We start from the raw sequence: 17,596 nt of genomic DNA, 5'->3' as shown, positions 1-17,596 counted from the left end.
GGTCCCCTGTGCTGGGTGTGGGTGAGTTAACCCAGCAGTGAGCGAGGGCACATTCCCCTCGGGACAGCTCTGTGATAGCAGGACTTGTGCTCCTGGAGCTTCAGCCAGGTTTCAGCTCAGAGCTCATTTGAAAGCAAAGGTAGCTGAAGAAATCTTTGATTCATACTCATTGTTATTTTCCTCTTACGCTTTTTTCTATTTTAAACAGTTCAAAACCCACAAAGAGGTAAGCAAAGAACCTTCTGTGGCCCTGGATTCTGTGTTTACCACTTTGCTAAAGAGAGCCTATGAGAGAGGAAGCAATACCTTACTGGAAGATGGTATCCAGACAACACTAAGAGACCTGGCTTCCCAGCTCCCACCTGAACAGCTTTCGTTGGGAGTAAAGCATGTGTTGCTATACCTGAAATCCACAGTGGAGAGCTTCGGCAGTGTAAGAGCAATATTATAATAATATTGTGGGTTTGTTTGGTTTATTTTAATGCAGAAAGTACAAATGACCTGGCTGTTAAAACTGAGGATTCAGTTCTGCAGCTTTTTCCTGTACTTGGCTCTCACTGAGGCTACAGAGCACCAGACAAAGCTGCACCTAATTTGTAAATAAATGTCTGTTCTTCTGATTGTTGAGGAGTCTTGGATTTACTTTGTGTGGGTTACCTTACTGATCTGTGTGAGTGCAAATAAACCTGAGAATTTAAACCTGAAATAAACTTGGGTGTCGCTAAGAAGCCTTTCCAGAGGGTAAAATTCACTGGCCTATGTTACACCAGAAGTCACAGTATAGATGAAAATCTATAAATATTTATTTGGCAGCCTGAGACTTTTCCTAGAATCAGGTTCCTACAGAGGGGAGCGATTCCTTCTTGCAGAACATGTTGTAATCTAAGTAGCTCTTAGTTAACTTCCATTCCTGTTGGATAATTATCCTTTTGCTCCCATCCTTCTCTTTTCTCAATTTCCAAGGTATCTTTATTTTCACAGCTTAGTAAAACTTCTGGTCCTCAACTTGTTGACCTCTACGTGGACCTGCTGAACAGCTTGTTGTGCCGGGGCAGTCAGATAGAGTTGGATTATCAGCAGAAACGGGAGGAGCATCAGACTGAGTCAGATCTCTTTGTGGATGAGGAATCTCTGATCACAGAGGAGTCTTCAAATGACAAGGTACCAAATCCCTTGATACACAGGCATCTGTTAGTAAACTTTGATTTATTCTCTAGGGAAATAGTCATAAGTTTTGCTTAACCACAGATGCTGTTAAAGTCCAGAGGAGAACTTAGCAACATAGAGCATGTGGACCAAAGTACTGTTTCCAAAGTACTGTCTGGAAATCTGACCCAGCTGCATCATCCACAGTCTCACTCCTGAGCTGTCAGCAACACAGTCAGGAGAGGTCCTGAAAGAGACACCTTTGCAGAAAACCCTTTGTAAAGCCTGGTTATGAAAATTATGTTCTTGGAGGAGTGATTTTTTTTCCCTTCTTTCATCTGTTCTGTGAATTTGTGGAGATTAGAATCAAACTGTGTTGACAAAATATGCAGATTTCCTCTGGAGATGTGGAGAATCCTCAGTGGAGGCTTGCCTCCCCACAGCTTGAAGGGTGGAAGAATGGTATATATGTACTTGTAGTTCATTAATATTTTTATCCTCTGGGCAGTTAGTAGACAATTTTGTGTTCAATAATTGTAATTAATGAACTGTGGAAAATAGACAGATGAATGCTTTTATTTTTTTGCCTCAAACTCTAATTTTCCATTCCGTGATATTGTTACAACCATCTGTTACAGACCCTGGAAGATACACTCATGTTAATATTCGGACATCCTGTGCTGGAGAGTTGGTTCCTGGCTTTAGAACTACGTTCTGTTCCTCAGCCTGGTTTGAACCCTGTCACTGTGAAACTCCTGTCAGCTCACCTCAATTCTGGTGTGCTCCAGCTGCTGAAAACAGGTGCCCCCATCTTTCAGAGCATCACAACGGATCACAGACATGTGTTGTCCAAGTATTTCGAAGCTATCACGAAAAGTGTCTTGAAAGAGCTACAGGCTGTGGGGAAAGACAGCAGCCAGATCTCTCCCAGGAAGTCTCACCAGCTGCAGGCTCTGGAGGAGTTGCACATATACATGAGTGCAGCTCAGCTGAAGGACATCACTTTAACCATGCTGCGACTTCCTGAGACAAGCTTGACTGCTCAGAAATCTGAAAAATCCCCTAAGAAAGGGAAACAGTTGAGCTTCTATGGACAGATTTTGGTGCAGCTCCTCACAGACAGCTACCAAAGGCAGCCTCAGCAAGGAGAGCTCCTGCTATCCACAGAGCACATTAGAGCTTTGGGGGTATTGATGTCAGCATCAGCCAGCAGAGATTTGGAGAAGGTTTTCCTTCAGGCTCTCCAGAATGAGCCAGTCCTTGCCCACGCAGTCGGTGTTGAGGTGCAGGTTCACTGCCTCAACCAGAGCTCCCACACCTCCCTTGCCATTGTGGCCATGCTGATCAAGCACTCCAGGACTCACCTGCTGCAGTTTGAGCTCTGGTGCCTGAGCAGTGCCACTGGGAAGTACCTCAGGAAGCACATGGAGAGCTTTCTCCCACTCATTAATGTGTATTTGCAATGCAGAGACCAGTATGATTTCACCCGACCTTCCACAGGTAAGGGAACCACTGATCTCTGTTTGTGATTTGGGAGTCTTGGATCCTCTGCACAATAAGTAGAGGTGATAAAACTGAGGTGTCTGTCCTCTGATGACTCTTGTAAGCACCTCTGCAGCACTAAGAGCTGTGCTGAGGGTTGGCTGTTAGAATGAAGCCAAATGTTCTTACAGTTACTGCTGCCCACATTTCTCTTTTGAAGCCCTTATGCTTGGTGTGCGTGAAAATCTGTCTTTGTGCTTCTCTTGGTTTAGTACAGGAAGTAAAACCTTTTGCTTAGGCACAGATGGAACACACCAGCCAGATGGTTTTGCAGAATCTGAGCTGTAACTTTTACAGAATCCAAAATTTTCTTCTAAAACAAATCTCCAACTACAGCTTTGCTACATGCCCTCCTAAGCTGGCAGTCCAGATCTTTCCAAACTCACAACAGCATTACATTGATGGACGAGAGTGTTAAATTCTCTACCAGCAAAACGAGGAGATAGGATTCAACTTGAAAGAACAGGATCACTTTGGTTTCATTTCTCCTACTGCCCAGAAATATAAATAGCAAAGGAAACAAGCTGACTGTAGCTGTAGCTGTACCTACAAGGTCAAGCAGTGAAAAGACCTTGTCAGCACCCAGGAAAGTAAAGGATGGGCAAAGAACTAAGCCTTTCTCTAGCACTTTCCTGTATCAGATAAGCAGCTCCTATAGCATCATTTCCGAGAAACTGAATAATCCTGGGTTAGAAAATGATTTGGGATTAGTGTGTTGTTACTTAACACCTGTAGGTGGTGGAAACTGTGACCTCTGCTCTCCCTGCAGTTGTCTCTGCTGTTACCCCTGTCCTGAGGAAAGCTCTGTGGAAGGAGCTCTGCGCTGGAATTCAGGACACAGAAGTGTCATGTGAGACTACTGTGAAACTGCAAATTCTTTCAAAGTTGTTGCCGTCTTCAGAAAGCAAAGGGCTGCGCAACCTGATGGACCAGCTTCCTGCTGCTTTTGAGAGAGCAGGGAATGAAGAGAGGTGGGCAGTGTGTGTTGCCCTCTCAGGGCTCAGGTTGTCCTGAGTGCAAATCTTGTGAGCAGTAACAGCATCCTCTCCTCACAGAATCTGTCGCTCTGTGCTTTGGCAGCAAGACACTTTTAACATATACAAAAAGCAAATTAAACATGAACAAAAAAAATAAATAACTATCTCTCTGCAGTTGGACAGTGGCAGATGCCATATCCAGAGTGCTTGAAAACTCAGAGGAGCTGCATTCCTGGAGGAGATGCCTGTTATCAGCCTGCATGAAGGGGTTAGTTGCCATGTACAGCAGCAATAAAGATGAAAGCAAGCAAGAAGTGGAGAGGTCCATGCTGCTGAGGCTGGAGGAATTACTGGTGAGACTTCTTATCTGCTTTGCCAGAGTGACACTGTGTGCATATGTGTGATTGGACACTTGTGTCTTGGGTAAATGTAGACTGGATTTGATTTCCTGTTTTATAGATTATGGTTTCCATGGACTTCTAATAGCTTTTATGGTGTTAACTTAGCCCTGCTAATGCTTTATAAAAAGCAGTTTTGAGTTCTTGATGACTGCTTTCTGCTAGGAGTCCCCTTTGAAGACAAGAGTATGAGGTATTCAGGAGTCAAAAATCAAAGGTTGCCAGTGGATTTTTTTTTTAACTAAAAACTCAACTTCTGCTGAGAACCTACCATGGCATCTGCAGTCTGGGGCAGAGATCCTTTTGATCAGTTGTTGTAAGGAACACATACACCCAGCCATCTCTATGTGCCACGTGCACAGCCTGCTTAGTTTAAGGACACAAAGACCTAGTACCGAATCCCTTGCTTTGACTTGCCTGCTTTTGATTCCTTTCACACTTCAGGAGTGTAAAAAGTTTCGAGGCTCTGGGTTTTTTGGTACCTACAGACCTGCTTGCTTTTCAATTACATACAGCCCATATGCTCCTCTGCTCGCAGACCAACAAAACAACCCTTGCATTTTCATTTGAACAAGGAGATAGGGTTGTTGTATCCAAGAGCTTTTTTCTCTGCTATCCCTTGATCATCCCACCTGAGTTTGGCTTGCACGTTGATAGCGTGTCCCTTGAACAGAAATTGCTGGTGTTGATGAGCTGTAGAAGCTCCGTGTGCCAAATGTAAACACCTGTTTTGACTTGCTGCACACACAGCGCGTGGTTGGAGAAGTGGACCCAGATGACTGGTACAGCCTTGTGAAGACAGGACTCAAGTAAGTGTTTCCATTTTAATTTGCTTTGGTTTTACTAAGTTTGCTTTCTTTGCAGAGTTCTCATTTCTGAAACAGCTTTTTATTTCAAGCAGGTTTCCTTGAGTTTGGTTGGGATCTGACTTTTCTGTGGTCCTTGCTCCCAAAGGTACCGCTACAGAGATGAAGGGTTTCTGAAAGTCCTGAATGTTGCCTTACAGTTACTATACAAGAAAGAATCTTCACTTAGTCAGAGCTTAGTCAAGCTCTCCAAACTTCACATGATGGTCACGCAGCACTCTCTATTTTTGTCAGTCATCCTGAGGTCAAGAGAAGAAGATGGCATGAACATCCAGACAAGAGGTTTTTTTTTTTTATCTTCTTCTTGCCTTTACTAAATATAGTTAATCTTGTCTTTCTTGCATTATATTTTCTCCATCCAGTAATTTATCCACCTACATGAATACTTGCAGAGCTATTAAACAGTTCCAGAATATTAGCATTTAGTTTTAAATTGTACCTGTACTTGGATCCAAATGTTACATATGTTTTATTGATGCTGGTTTTAAACACTAATATTTCTAAAACAACTGGAAAGTAGGTTTGGGTTTTTTGTTTGTTTTTTTGGGTATTTTTAAACCAAGTTGAAGTCTTGGATTGATTCTTTTGCTTTCTGTGAGGCAGTTAGTATAAGATCACAGAAGTGCATATAGGTCCTGTGACGAGAAACCTATTTTAAAATAGGTTGATACAGGAGATTTTAAGTTGATTTTGCAAGTTGCATCAAAAAATGTTAATTTAAATGAGGTGTATTTGATACCGCAACTTTCATGAGGAATATCCTTCCTCATAAATTGGAATATAAATTGGATGCTAGTTCATGTGTAGGATTGGGTTTGTTTGTTCATTGCAGAAATGCTGCCTGACCATTAACCACATTTAGTCTACCTAGACCTCAGCTTTTCCCCACAGCACAGGGGTTTGAGATTCACTGATTAAAGGAGCTGTGTAAGAAAAAGGGGAGGAAATTTTCAGGGCAGCATGTTGATAACAAATTTTGTGTGTATTGGTGAGGAACATGTAAACAAGCTTTCAAGTTTTAAATCACCTGAAAAGAGAAAAATGCTCTTGTCAAGTCACAAATTTAGTGAAATTAAAAATAAGGAATAGATTTTGCTGCTTACTGTATGTGTCTTACCTTTAGAATGTATTTCAGTAGAGCAGCAAGATGGATCCTTTGAGGCTAACTGCAATATTCCAGAAGCTTGATGTCAAGAGTGCATTCACTCAGGCTGTTGCTTTATGAGCTCTTCAGATTCCTGCAGATAACTAGGGACCAAAGCCTGTGCCTTCTCAGATACTGGGAGTAGAGAAATCTGGAGTCAGGTTTTGAATGTGCTACAGACACCCTGTTTGCCTTTTAGTAACCTGATCACTTATTTTTTCTGTTTCTTAGTTATAGAACAAAGTGGGTGATTTTTGTATGCTATAGGACAGAGTTCCTGTAGCTCAGTAACTACCTGAACTCTGCAGTGCTGATCCCTGTTGGAATGCACAGTGTAGGAGCATCTTTGTAGTTACTGCAGCTGGGGTGTGAACTAACAAGTTCTTGCTATAACTCCTCAAGTACCTTGGGGAGGTTGCTGGGATGTCTGCCTGTTCCCCGTGTAATGCATTCTAGATGCCCTCCTGGGAGAGGAGGGAGTGGAGGTATGGCAGGGTAGGGGACAGCACTCCTTTTTAACCAGAGAGCAAGTTGAAAAGTTTCTGCATATGTGCCACACTGGGGACCTCACCTGGCAACATGCCTTGTGTGTCCAGCTTGGGAATACTGGTTTAAGATGTTCCACTTCAATGAAATGCATCATAATTGTCCTTTAGTGTAGTTGGGGAAATGGGTTCTGGTATTTCTAGAGACAGATCTTGATGTAAAATGTACAGTCCTGTCTGTGCATCCATTGTAGAGGATCTGGGGGGGTGTTTACATGTGCACTGTGTGACTGGGAGCTGCCAGGCTAAAGCTGTGCTTGTTCCAGAGGCGCTGGTGGATGTTCTGCTGACAGCTGTGCAGCTCAGCCCCTCTCTGTGTGAGAGCAGCCACCTCCCTGTGCTGCTGGGGGCCTACGGGGCCACTCTGAGTGCTGTAGGTGAGTGTGTTACCCTGGGAAAGGCATTTCCTACGTCTGGCTTTCATCTCCATGGGTGACTAACTTCAGGTTCAATCGTGGTTTTTAGATCAGAAGATACTGCTGCTGCTTCAGTTGTATGAGAAGAATAATCAAAGTCTTATAAACTCCAGGTAGGCTGAGCACCTTCCTTTGTTGGAGTAACTACACACCAATAAACAGTCTCACAACTGGCATTTTTCCAGGATCTTATTTTTGACTGAAATAAACAATGAGCAATGTCAAAGCTAGAGGTGAATTTTGCTTTTAGAAACATTTTTCCTATGAATTTCCTATTCTTAACCCTGTTTCTCATGTGTTGCCCAAACATTTGGGTGTCCGTAGGTTGGGTGAGGAAGTGCCTCATTTCAGGAGTCCCCTGCTCTCCAATACTTACTACCCACCATAGGGATGTCCTCAGAGATGAAGGCCAAAGTGTAGGACTTCTCGTCATTAGAGTAGGACTTCTTCCCCTTCCTGTGCCTGAGCAGTCCACAGGAAAGCCTGTTGCAGGAGTTCTTCCATACACTGATGGTTTTGGTCTGCCTTCCTCACATGCACTTTTCTGTCCTGGGGGCAGAAATATTTCCAGCAGTGCAAGAACACTGGCTTAGGCAACTGGAGCAGGTCTGAATCCCTGTTTCTTAATGCAACTGCTCATTCTTACCTGCACTTAGAGCTTAAATATAGAGGCACTTTCTGTGAGCAGGTACATTCTGACTTGGATTGACAGGGTAGGACAGAGTTAATGAGACACTCTCAGACTGAATTCAAAAAGCTTTGTGATAGATGGAAAAGGTGTTGAGTTCAGGAAATGAGTTCTAGTTTCATGTTGCCACAGGGTAATAAGTACAAGTGAAGAGAAAGTTTAAATACCTGTTTTGAACCTGGAATTGCTTTCTGCTCAGTGTCAGCAGTCTGTTTCCTAATGCCTTTACTTTTAACAATGTTTAAGAATCCTGCTCTGGGGTCCGGCTGCTGTGGAGCATCACAGGACTTGCAAGAGTCTGGGGAAGTCCCTCTGGCAGCAGCCAAGCATGGAGGAGATTCTGTGTCTGCTAGACCGAGAAAAGATGATGAAGACAATTCTGTCATTCCCTCAGCATCGCCGACTGCTGCCATCACAGGTGCTTTTGCTGCAGGCTATCCTTGGTTATCCTACTTTGGATGTGCAAAAAGAGCCTTTCACTTGAGCCATTCCTCTCTTGCATTCATGTAATACATTGCAGTTTGTTTCCATCAGGAGAGTAATTTCAATTCGTAGGATGGCTGGAGTTAATTCTTTAGGAGCACTTTTCAGATGAGTTGCAGTATATGGGCCACATCTTGTTGGCAGGTGTGATTGTGCATTGCAAAGATTGTCATGTGTGTGAGACCAGAATTGGAGTATCCAAGGATGCACTGACAATAGGCTCTCCAGTCTTTCCTGAAGTTTGCTGACATGCTGTTGGTGCTGGTGAGGAGAAATAGTTGTGAATAAGCCCTGGTAGTGAAGGCCAGATTTAACCACTTGAGTGCATGTCTCACCCTGTGTTGCATTATATTTTACAAGGTGTAGTATCAACTGGTTTATCCTGGGATGAGGTGGTTGGGGAAGTTTGAAACCAAGCTGGAAATTGATGTTGTTCCTTACAAATACTGGTTTGGATTTGGTTTCAGGAAATACAAGAGTCACTATATAAAGATGAAACTGTCAAGAGTCTTGATGACTTCTATGATCCTTGTTTTCTACTTCAGCTCTTCAGTGAACTGACCAGACCAGGTAAAGCGAATGTTTCTCTTGGGTATTTGGTGTCAGGTTACTCTGCTGCAGGAGCAAGTAGTACAAGGAATGTGTGTCTGACTTTCAAGAGAAGGAATGTACTGCAGTGAGGGCTGTGGCTGAATTGGCTGGAGATCTGGCCTGTTACAGGCTGTAGTTATAGAACATGGAAACTTCAACCAACTCACTTTCCAGCACACAGAGGTGCATGGGGCCAGTGTGTGTTATGAACAGGCTGAGAGCCCTCAGAAATCAAAGGGACACAAGTATCCTAAGGAATTTCCTAACCAGCTCCCTCCCTGTGTTGGTTATGGTTAACCACTGTGTAGTTACAGCTAGATTTGACTTTCCACACCAATAATATCAGAAGGACTTGGCAGGCTTTTAGTGTCTGTCAGTGAAACCACACTCATAGTCATTTGTTCACCCAGACCTTTGCAGTACAGCACCTGTTTGGGTGTTCTTAGCCTGTCCTTAGCTATGGTTTAAACTGTACAGCAGGAACAAGAACTGTCTTTCAGTCCTCTGAGGAGAAAAGATACCAGAACTATTTGACATTTCGTAGGAGGAGGGATTTCAGATGATCCAGTAAATGTGCTGGACCTTTGAGATGGATGTGGATGAAGAGCATGGACAGCCAATGTCTTTGGAACTGGGTGTAATAGTTGAAAAAAGCACAATGCCATCACCACCCACCACCTGAGCTGGAGAGAGGCATCTGATGGTTCTTGCTCAGCCTCAGCAGCACTGCAGCTGGTGCTGACCTGACCCTCTTGTGTGGCCACTTGCGTGGGAAGCAGCGAGACTGAGAACGTCGTGTTCTTGCGGAGCTGTGGAGAGACAGTGGCTATATTGAATCTGAAACTGGAGAGGAGAAAAACAACCCTCTTTACTGTTCCACACTGAATGAGAGTCGGTGTTGTAAGAGGGGCACTTTTAAAGGGCCCAAGTGATTTATGAGTTCGAGTCCCATGGTGCTTATAAACCATGTCATCTGCTCTTGGAATTCCCAGCTCTTTATTTATTTGCTCTTTGTACTGGCTGCACAGTGCCCTGTGCACAGATGTAACATAACTGCTGAGTTTATAAACACGGACTTCTTGCACAGCATTTAATGCTCACTGAGGAAAAAGTCATTCTAGAGTTGGGCAGATAGCAAGTTCTGTCTGTCTTCAGCTCTGATAAGCTTCTTGTGGAAAGCTTTTCCATCACGGTTCTCGAGGTCCTTTAAACAAGCTGTATATCAGACATAGAATTAACTTGGTGGTTTTTTAAATAATAACTCGTCATTTTATGTTAATTGTTGAACACAGTCTCAATGCAAGACATTACCACTGCATGTTTTTAGTGGAAGAAAGTTTTCCAAATAAATCTGTGGACTGCTGAAGTGAGAACCGTGGATTTCATTATGTGGCACCACCCCATGAAATCACCCACTTGGTGTGACTGGTTGGTGCCTGTTAGTAGTTCTCCAGCAGCCTGAAGGAGAGCAGAGTGGTGGCTCTGGGACAAAGGGCACTGGACTGGTGGGGTGGTAGAGGCTCTGCTGTTACCTGGCCCATAACTAGCAGAGCTGGGTAGGAATCTGCCAGGCATGAAATGGAGTTTTAGGAGTTCTGGCAATTGAGAAGAAGATGAGGGAAACAGCCCAGCTGCTGATGCAGGGACAGGACCAATCTGTGATTTGTTTACATAAAGATATCATATATATATATTAGTTTGTGTGTGCAGTGATGGGGGAGGAAATCAGTGGATCAAATATGGGTACTTGTAAGTAAGACTACAGCCCCTTCTTAAATAGGAATATTTGTTTCTGGAAGCTTCCTCTTGACTTTCAGTGTGAATGAGGAGAAAATACCTTAATATTATGGCTAAACTCAGCACCATGGTACATTTGCATTGTAGCTGGTAAAATACCATCAGAAGGTGCCATTGTGTTCCTTTCCTGGTGAATGGAATTGAAATAATCAGTTTTACACCAAGTCTTTTCTAACCATCAGTGGGTAGAAATGGGACAAACTCTTCAAAACACAGAGCTCTTAAATGAGAAACACCAAATCCTGATGGCAAAATGCTGTGGAAGGTAAATGTTAGATTGAAGGGAGTGTTTCCTGTTTTCCGTTGGGCTGGATTTTGTTTTTCCCAGAAGGGCACAGAGGTGCAGTTTGGTACTTTGCTTGGAACAGGCCTTACCAGCAGAGTCACTCCTGCCTGCACAGGGACAACTGCTGTGGCCAAAGGACTATTTATGTGTTACTCTCCTGCCCTTTCTGTTGCAGAAGCTTTTTAGTGCAGGTAGGCTTTTCATTTGCTGATCTTTCTTTTAGGCACCCAGAAAATGCTCCGGGGAGGTGAATTCTACCTCTTGTTCTTCTTTGTACTCAGCTGTCCCTAAACAGTGAGATATGATATGTCTTTACAGAGTTTACTCCTAACTTGGCATGCCCTAGCAGGCAGGGTCATCTCTGTCTCACATAAATGAGACTGACTTCATGAATTCCAGCTCAAGTAAAGAATTCCTGTTCAGAGTGATTTGCAGAACACCTTTGTTAGCTGGAGGAGCCTTCAGCATGTGGTGAGGTCATAGTTTGTCAGGGTAGAGCTAGAAATGGGTGCTTATGAACAGGAATGTTAAGGATTATAGTGCTGTTACATACTGTGGGACTCACCAGGGGCTTTGCTGTGTCTTTTTTCCCTCTTCCCACAGAGTGTGTGGTGGCATGTCACAAGTTTGTGGAAGTCAATGCCCTGGGTCTCACAGTAGCTGCCCTGAGCAGCTACGATTCCAACATGAGAGCGGCTGCATATTTCGTCCTGGCTTCCTTCCGCTCCCACTTGGAAGGAGCTCGCTTTCGGGAGAAGAGCCAGGTAAGACTGAGCTCCACTGCCAGTCTGCCAGATGAGACCTTGAAGGTCATAGGCACTCCTTTGCTCATCCATGTAGATGCACATGGTGAAAGAGCTAAAAGCAGCTTTTTATCCTCTTTTCCATTGTTTCTCCTCTATCGCTTTATGTTTCTTCCTGTTATAATCAATAGACAGAAAAAGTGGGGAAATGTGTTTTAGACATTCTTAGAAATTTTGTTTGTAGGAATGGAAATCCTGATGGAATTGATATTTGAGTTACAGCCTATGAAATATCCTGAAAGCTGACTTATGTATTCATGCTCCTATTATATTTGTTCGGTTTATGGTTCAGGCTTTTCTCTTCTGGGCTTTTGTAGTTGCTGTATCTCTTGGATACTGTGCAGAATGGAATCAGGCAGCCCAACCTCAGGTTCACCTTCTCCCTGACCCTCTACATTGCTCGTGTGGCACAGCAGATACTGAAGCCAGGTACTGTAACCTCCTGTGCATGTCACTCCTCGGGCAAGTCCCTGTGCATGTCTGGAAGAGGGGAGGGCTGTGACACTGGTGGGAGCCATGATCCTGCATTCCTGTATTTCACAGAAAAGCTCTCAGTATTGTGTAGGCTGCCTTCCTGAAGCAATGGGAAGTGCTATTTGTATTTGTGTACAAAACCAGTCTGATACGTGGTGGTGAAGCCACCACCTCCTTGTAATTTTGGGGTGGAGGTGAGCAGAGGATGAGTGTGAGGGTCCTGCTCAGCAGATCAGAGTAGATTGGCCCAAGTGTTCTCCTGTCCTTGGATGCTGAATCAACATTAAGTCACTGTTGCAAAGGAGTCATGGCCTCAGGGAGTAGGGCAATCTGGAAAGGACCTTGTGAGGTCTCCAGCCCAACCTTCTGCCCAGAGCAGCTGTGAGGGCAGAGCACTTTGCTGGGTGTTTGTCCCAGAAAACCTTCAGACCTCTAGGCTGATCCTAGAAAACCTCCAGGGCTGATGACTGCATAGTCCCTCAGGGCAACTTGTTTCACTGCTGGTGGGGGGCATGTCTCGTCTGTAGGATAAAAAATTAGGCTTGAAGTGTGTAGAGGTTTTGCCTCTTGCTTTGCTGCAGATTTCTGTTCTGTCAATGCAGTAGTGTTGGATTTGGTGAAATCAGAGTCATGGTGAATGTTTATCTTCTCACCTGCTTTGTGCTCATTCACTCTGAGCTTTTCATTTTGGAGAAGAGAAGGGATGCCCAGCAATATAATGAGGCCTCCTGCAGTTCCTGGGCTGTTCTCACAGCTGGAACATTGCCCAGTACAGCTGCCATTTACTGTTCTCTGTGGTTGTGTATTGGGAATGTGTTCCTCCTCCACAATGATAGTTATTTCTCTTCACAGAGGAGCACATGTATATAAAGGTAAACAGATTTCTTCTGTCACACCAGTATTTGGACCTGAAGAAAGTTCCAGGATTTTTCCAGCTTTTCTACAGTTTTGATTTTGAGGTAATGTAAGGATCACATCTTAGGTATCCAGTAATTCCTCAGACAATAATAGAAAAAAAACCCTTAAAATATAATGAAATCTCCTTCTCCCATAGGTAGTTAATTAGAGGCACCTTTGTTTTGTTTCATATTAGAATTAAAGTTATTATTTCCCCATTTCTTTGTTGTTTTCTTAATAGTAACACACAGTGAAATAATTCGTTGTGCTGTGTGTTCTCTGTGAGCACACTAAAGAGAATATTCTGCCCTAGCTATCTTACATTCATCTTCGAGTTTAGATTATTAACACTGAGCTCAAATGAAGTATTTTAGGAACAGAAACTTTTAAGGTTCCATTTTCAGTGCATATTTTGGCTGCAGACTGACTGTTCCTGATGGATGTTAGTGATTAAATTTGATAGGGATGGAAATGGAGAACAAGCTGTGGTAAGCCTTGAGCTGGCACTCCCAGGGAATCAGGTTTTTGTGCTCTTAGGAGCAGGTATTGTTTGGAAATGTCTTATGGGGATATTTTTCTTTATGGTTTCTAGTACAAAACAGAGCGTGAGTGGATCCTCAGATTTCTTGGGGAAGGACTGCGTGACAAACATTGCTATGAGCTTTATGACTACCAGAGGATTTTCCAGGTCATTCTCTCCTTTTTCAACAGTCCTTTGTGTGATGAGGGCTCCCAGGTAAGAATTTTTTTTAAAAAATGCCCACCAAAAAACCCCAAACCCCAGAAGTTTGCATGACTTGGAGATCTCAAACAAGCACAAAGCAGAAAGGAGCAGCTGACTCTTCCCTTGTGCTCTAGAAAATCTATTCCTTGTTGGTTTTGTGTATGTGTGGAGGGGGAAATAATTGCTTATATAGAAAGCGGAGTCACATCCTTATCCACTGAAACTGGAACAGCTCCCTGCCATCATGGAGCCTCACCTGTGTACCACAACTTTGCTCCTACATTCAGAGCCTTTGCTTTTTTGGGTCTCTGTATTCCCTAACCAGCATGTTTGTGACCTGTACAGTGCTGCAGTAGGAAGGAAGCTCACATTCCAGAAGCTCTCAGGTTTGTGAGCATCCTCCCTGAGAAATCCAGTCTGTTAAAAGTACCTCAGATATGGAAATCTTGGACAAAAATATAAAATTGTCCTGCTACTTTAAGACTTCTTGTAAGACTAGCACCTGTGGTATGAAGCTTTGAAAGGAAGATGTCTTTTCTTCCCCGGGGTTGCTGAGAACAATTGGTGTTGGTGATACATTTTACGTTGAAGCTGATCAGATACCAGTCCAATTACTAATTATGCCCTTCTAAAAGTTTTATAATTAGATCCTGACCATTTCTGAATTTGTGAAAGAACAAGTTACATTTTCTGTTTCAGAGTCGTATTCTGGAGATACTGCAAAGTGCTGCTCGTGTCACCAGAGCTGCCTATGAGCTGATACAGGATCACAGCCTCCTAACCTGGGTCCTGCACATCTTAGAGAAAAGGTAACTAGGGAAATACTAGAGAAATGGGAACAATTCTACTGTCCCCAGGAGCATAATTTTGTGACTGAGTATGAAAACCAAGGTGACAGATGAAGACAGTCGGGACCAGTGACATTCGGCACCAAGGGCTGTACTGGTAGAACTTCCTGAACTCTGAAATGTCCCTTGTGTTTCTGAAAACAGAAACAAGATGCTTTCAGGTTGTGGAAGGGAGGGATGATGGAATGGGCTTTGTGTTTTTGAGAACACTTCCTTGAAAAACTTAGCAAAACAGTGCCTTGTTTTAGTGTGTGTAACTTTTAAATTTCAAATGCCCACAATTCACATCCTGTCATAGGACCTGCTGCACAGTGATTGGCACAGTAATGGATTTGAGCTGTCTAGAACATTTCTCCTGCTCCTTCCTCTTCCCCTTGCCTCTCCTTCACATAAGTGGGCACACACACACAAAATCTCTTCTGCACAGAGTGCCCTGACAGGTTCATGCAAGGCTTTTAGCACCAAAAGTGCACAAGAATATGGTCCCCTGCAGGTGATGGACCAGTTCCTGGTCAGGCTCTGCCTTCCATATGGGTTTTCTTTTGTTTTTCAGGTTTCTGGAAAACAAGGTGATAAATAAAATTATTTCCTTACTCCATACTCTGTGGCTAACAAATTTAGGAGACAAGAGAGAAAGAAAGAATCAATCCCAGGAGAGCAGGAAATTTCTTCCTATTCAGCTTGTAAATGAATTTCTGTATGTTTTGATCACATTAATCAAACACATTCGGTAAGTCCTTTGGTTTTGTTTTTAATCAGTTTGCATCTCGTCCTCTCTACCCTTTGAAATTTATTAAGGGCAGAAAAATTTCTTGATCTCTGGTAGTTCCATGCTTTTTTTCACCTTCTGTTTGGAAGTTGAGTAGTGAATTTGGATGAGATTTCTTTGACAGGAAGGTTTAGCTGTTTGATGACATGGGGAATAAAGTAACATTTGATGCACAGTTGCTGTTAAGTTCTGCATCCTTAATTCCTGACCATATGGACTGTAAGGGGAAAAAACCTTGTACTTATTTTATTAATTAGCACACAGAAAAATACAATGCACTTGTGTTTTCTGTTCATAGGACTAATCTAGATCTGGCCAAGCTGACTCAGTTCTTCAGCACCCTCAGTTCTGTGCTGGAATATCGTGCTGTGGTTGTTGAGGCCTTCAGGGAGATGAGGCGTTTCACGGTGAATGAGGGAGTCCTCTCCAACAGGGACGTGCTGCTGCTGCTGCACAAGTGGAGCCTCATCGACAAAGACTTGCAGCTGCAGGAGGACCTGCAGGCCCTTGCTCAGAAATACCAAATCAAAGAATTGCTCAGTAAGTGCTAAAATATTTCGGAGGAGGAAGCCTTTGTTGAGGCTGTTACAAACCAACCGTGTAAGTGAGGCAAACTTCCCAGGAAATAGTGTTAATAACTTTACTTGGATGATCTGATACGGCTTGGTGGGGGAGGAAGGGAAATGGAAAGCAATTTTTCAGGTCTTCCTTGCAGCGATTTCTAACTTTAACACAATTTGGAAGCTTTGGAGAAACACAGTTTTAAAAAGGGAAAGAGCTTTAAAATGAACTTAATTGCAAATCTGGTATCAGGCTTTGAGAAACTGTATTCTTAAATCTTAAAAAGAAAAAGCAGTGCCTGGAGGCTTTGTGCTCAAAGGTTTGAATTGTTCTCAGTGTGGATGATGGGCGATCTGAAAGTGATACATGGGTAAAAAAATAAAGCAAGGGAAAATTAAATAGTTAATTATTCAGTGTTTGAAGGAAGGAAAAGTATGTCTGGACTTGTGTGAATTTTCTTGTGATATCTGTGAATAAGATGTCCAAGGAACTTGGTAGTGAGAGGTGTTAAAACAGTGCTGGTTTCCTGCAACTACAACTGCTCTTGGTGCACATTAAAGCTTCTATAGGTTTGTTTAAATGTTCTGTATCAGTTTAATTATGAAAGTATCACATATTTAAGGGATACTGTAAAAGCTTCAGTCTTTCTGAAGTTTTTCACACCCTTTAAAACTCCTCAGAAAGACACGAAGAGAGTTGTTGTAGTGACATCTGTAACTTATTGTATGTGTGGGTTTAAAACACAAGGTGTTGCTCCAAGCCTCGAGAGCTTCTCTCACCTCTGGGCTGGGTGATCCCGTTCAGAGCAGTGTTCCAGCCTGGAGTCCCTGGGAGCTGCCCAGAGCCCATTTGAATGGCACAGGCTCCATGAAGCAGCAAAACGAGGCTGGTACTTACCCTTTTAGCTACTGAATCGACACAGGAGACCACCCTTCTCACATAATTTTGTACCAGGAAAGTACATAGATACCTTTAGAGTATCTGATATTTGTTTTGGTGGTGGTTTTCTTCTTACAGAAAATATTAAAGACAAGAACAAGCCCCAAGCCTCTTCTCGTGCATATCGTCACATTCGGAAAAAGAACGGGGTTGAAGAAGATGATGCTACTGCAGACCTGGAAGTGCCTGAGCTGGAGAAATGCAGAGACCATCTGAATTCCATATTTGCCCACTGGGAGCCTGTTTTCCCAGCGTCACCTTCCAAACAGGGAGGGGAGCCCCTCAGGCCCAGTGACCTTGGGGATGACTCAGTCAGTCTCACCTGTGCATCCACTCTCATGGTCACGAAATGGCTGGTGAAGTCCATGGTGGAGCACAGCCTCAGCGAGCAGAACGTGTCACTGATGCTGCGCTGGCTCCAGGGTTGTGTTGTGCCACAGCCGGCGGCCATGTGGGAGATGCTTAGGGATGAGACACTGAGGAAGAACCTTTTCAAGTTCTACACCCAGGTCTGTGAGGCTCAGCTCTCCAAAGAGCTCCCTGTGCTCAGCTCCATCATGCTTCAGCTCATGGATGCTCAGGGCCTGGCCAACAGCTTCCATGAGCTTGTGAAATCCTTGTGCCTCTCAGCCACGACAGAAGAGGATGAGAACAAGAAAGGTAACTTGTCTCTTCCTTATCTCTCTTGTTACAAGGCAGTAA

The 17,596-nt window shown here is 43.5% G+C and overlaps 1 protein-coding gene across 1 annotated transcript in view; it reads left to right on the top strand.

The window, feature by feature from the left end:
* Nucleotides 1-17,596, top strand: part of URB1 (URB1 ribosome biogenesis homolog) — a 52,270-nt gene that overhangs the window by 30,246 nt on the left and 4,428 nt on the right. Inside the window, exons 20-38 of the mRNA XM_064644044.1 lie at nt 209-433; nt 982-1,161; nt 1,785-2,646; nt 3,458-3,659; nt 3,841-4,018; nt 4,814-4,872; nt 5,018-5,211; nt 6,885-6,995; nt 7,084-7,147; nt 7,969-8,140; nt 8,673-8,775; nt 11,483-11,643; nt 12,000-12,111; nt 13,009-13,115; nt 13,646-13,789; nt 14,477-14,586; nt 15,179-15,355; nt 15,693-15,934; nt 16,973-17,554. Of these exons, the coding sequence (XP_064500114.1) occupies nt 209-433; nt 982-1,161; nt 1,785-2,646; nt 3,458-3,659; nt 3,841-4,018; nt 4,814-4,872; nt 5,018-5,211; nt 6,885-6,995; nt 7,084-7,147; nt 7,969-8,140; nt 8,673-8,775; nt 11,483-11,643; nt 12,000-12,111; nt 13,009-13,115; nt 13,646-13,789; nt 14,477-14,586; nt 15,179-15,355; nt 15,693-15,934; nt 16,973-17,554 (3,985 nt within the window). The remainder of the gene's footprint in view (nt 1-208; nt 434-981; nt 1,162-1,784; nt 2,647-3,457; nt 3,660-3,840; nt 4,019-4,813; nt 4,873-5,017; nt 5,212-6,884; nt 6,996-7,083; nt 7,148-7,968; nt 8,141-8,672; nt 8,776-11,482; nt 11,644-11,999; nt 12,112-13,008; nt 13,116-13,645; nt 13,790-14,476; nt 14,587-15,178; nt 15,356-15,692; nt 15,935-16,972; nt 17,555-17,596) is intronic.

The sequence above is a fragment of the Pseudopipra pipra genome, chromosome 2 (genome assembly GCF_036250125.1).
Source record: "Pseudopipra pipra isolate bDixPip1 chromosome 2, bDixPip1.hap1, whole genome shotgun sequence".
Classification (NCBI taxonomy): domain Eukaryota; kingdom Metazoa; phylum Chordata; class Aves; order Passeriformes; family Pipridae; genus Pseudopipra; species Pseudopipra pipra.
The sequence above is the reverse complement of the archived record's forward strand: the minus strand, read 5'-3'. Positions and strand labels throughout refer to the sequence as shown.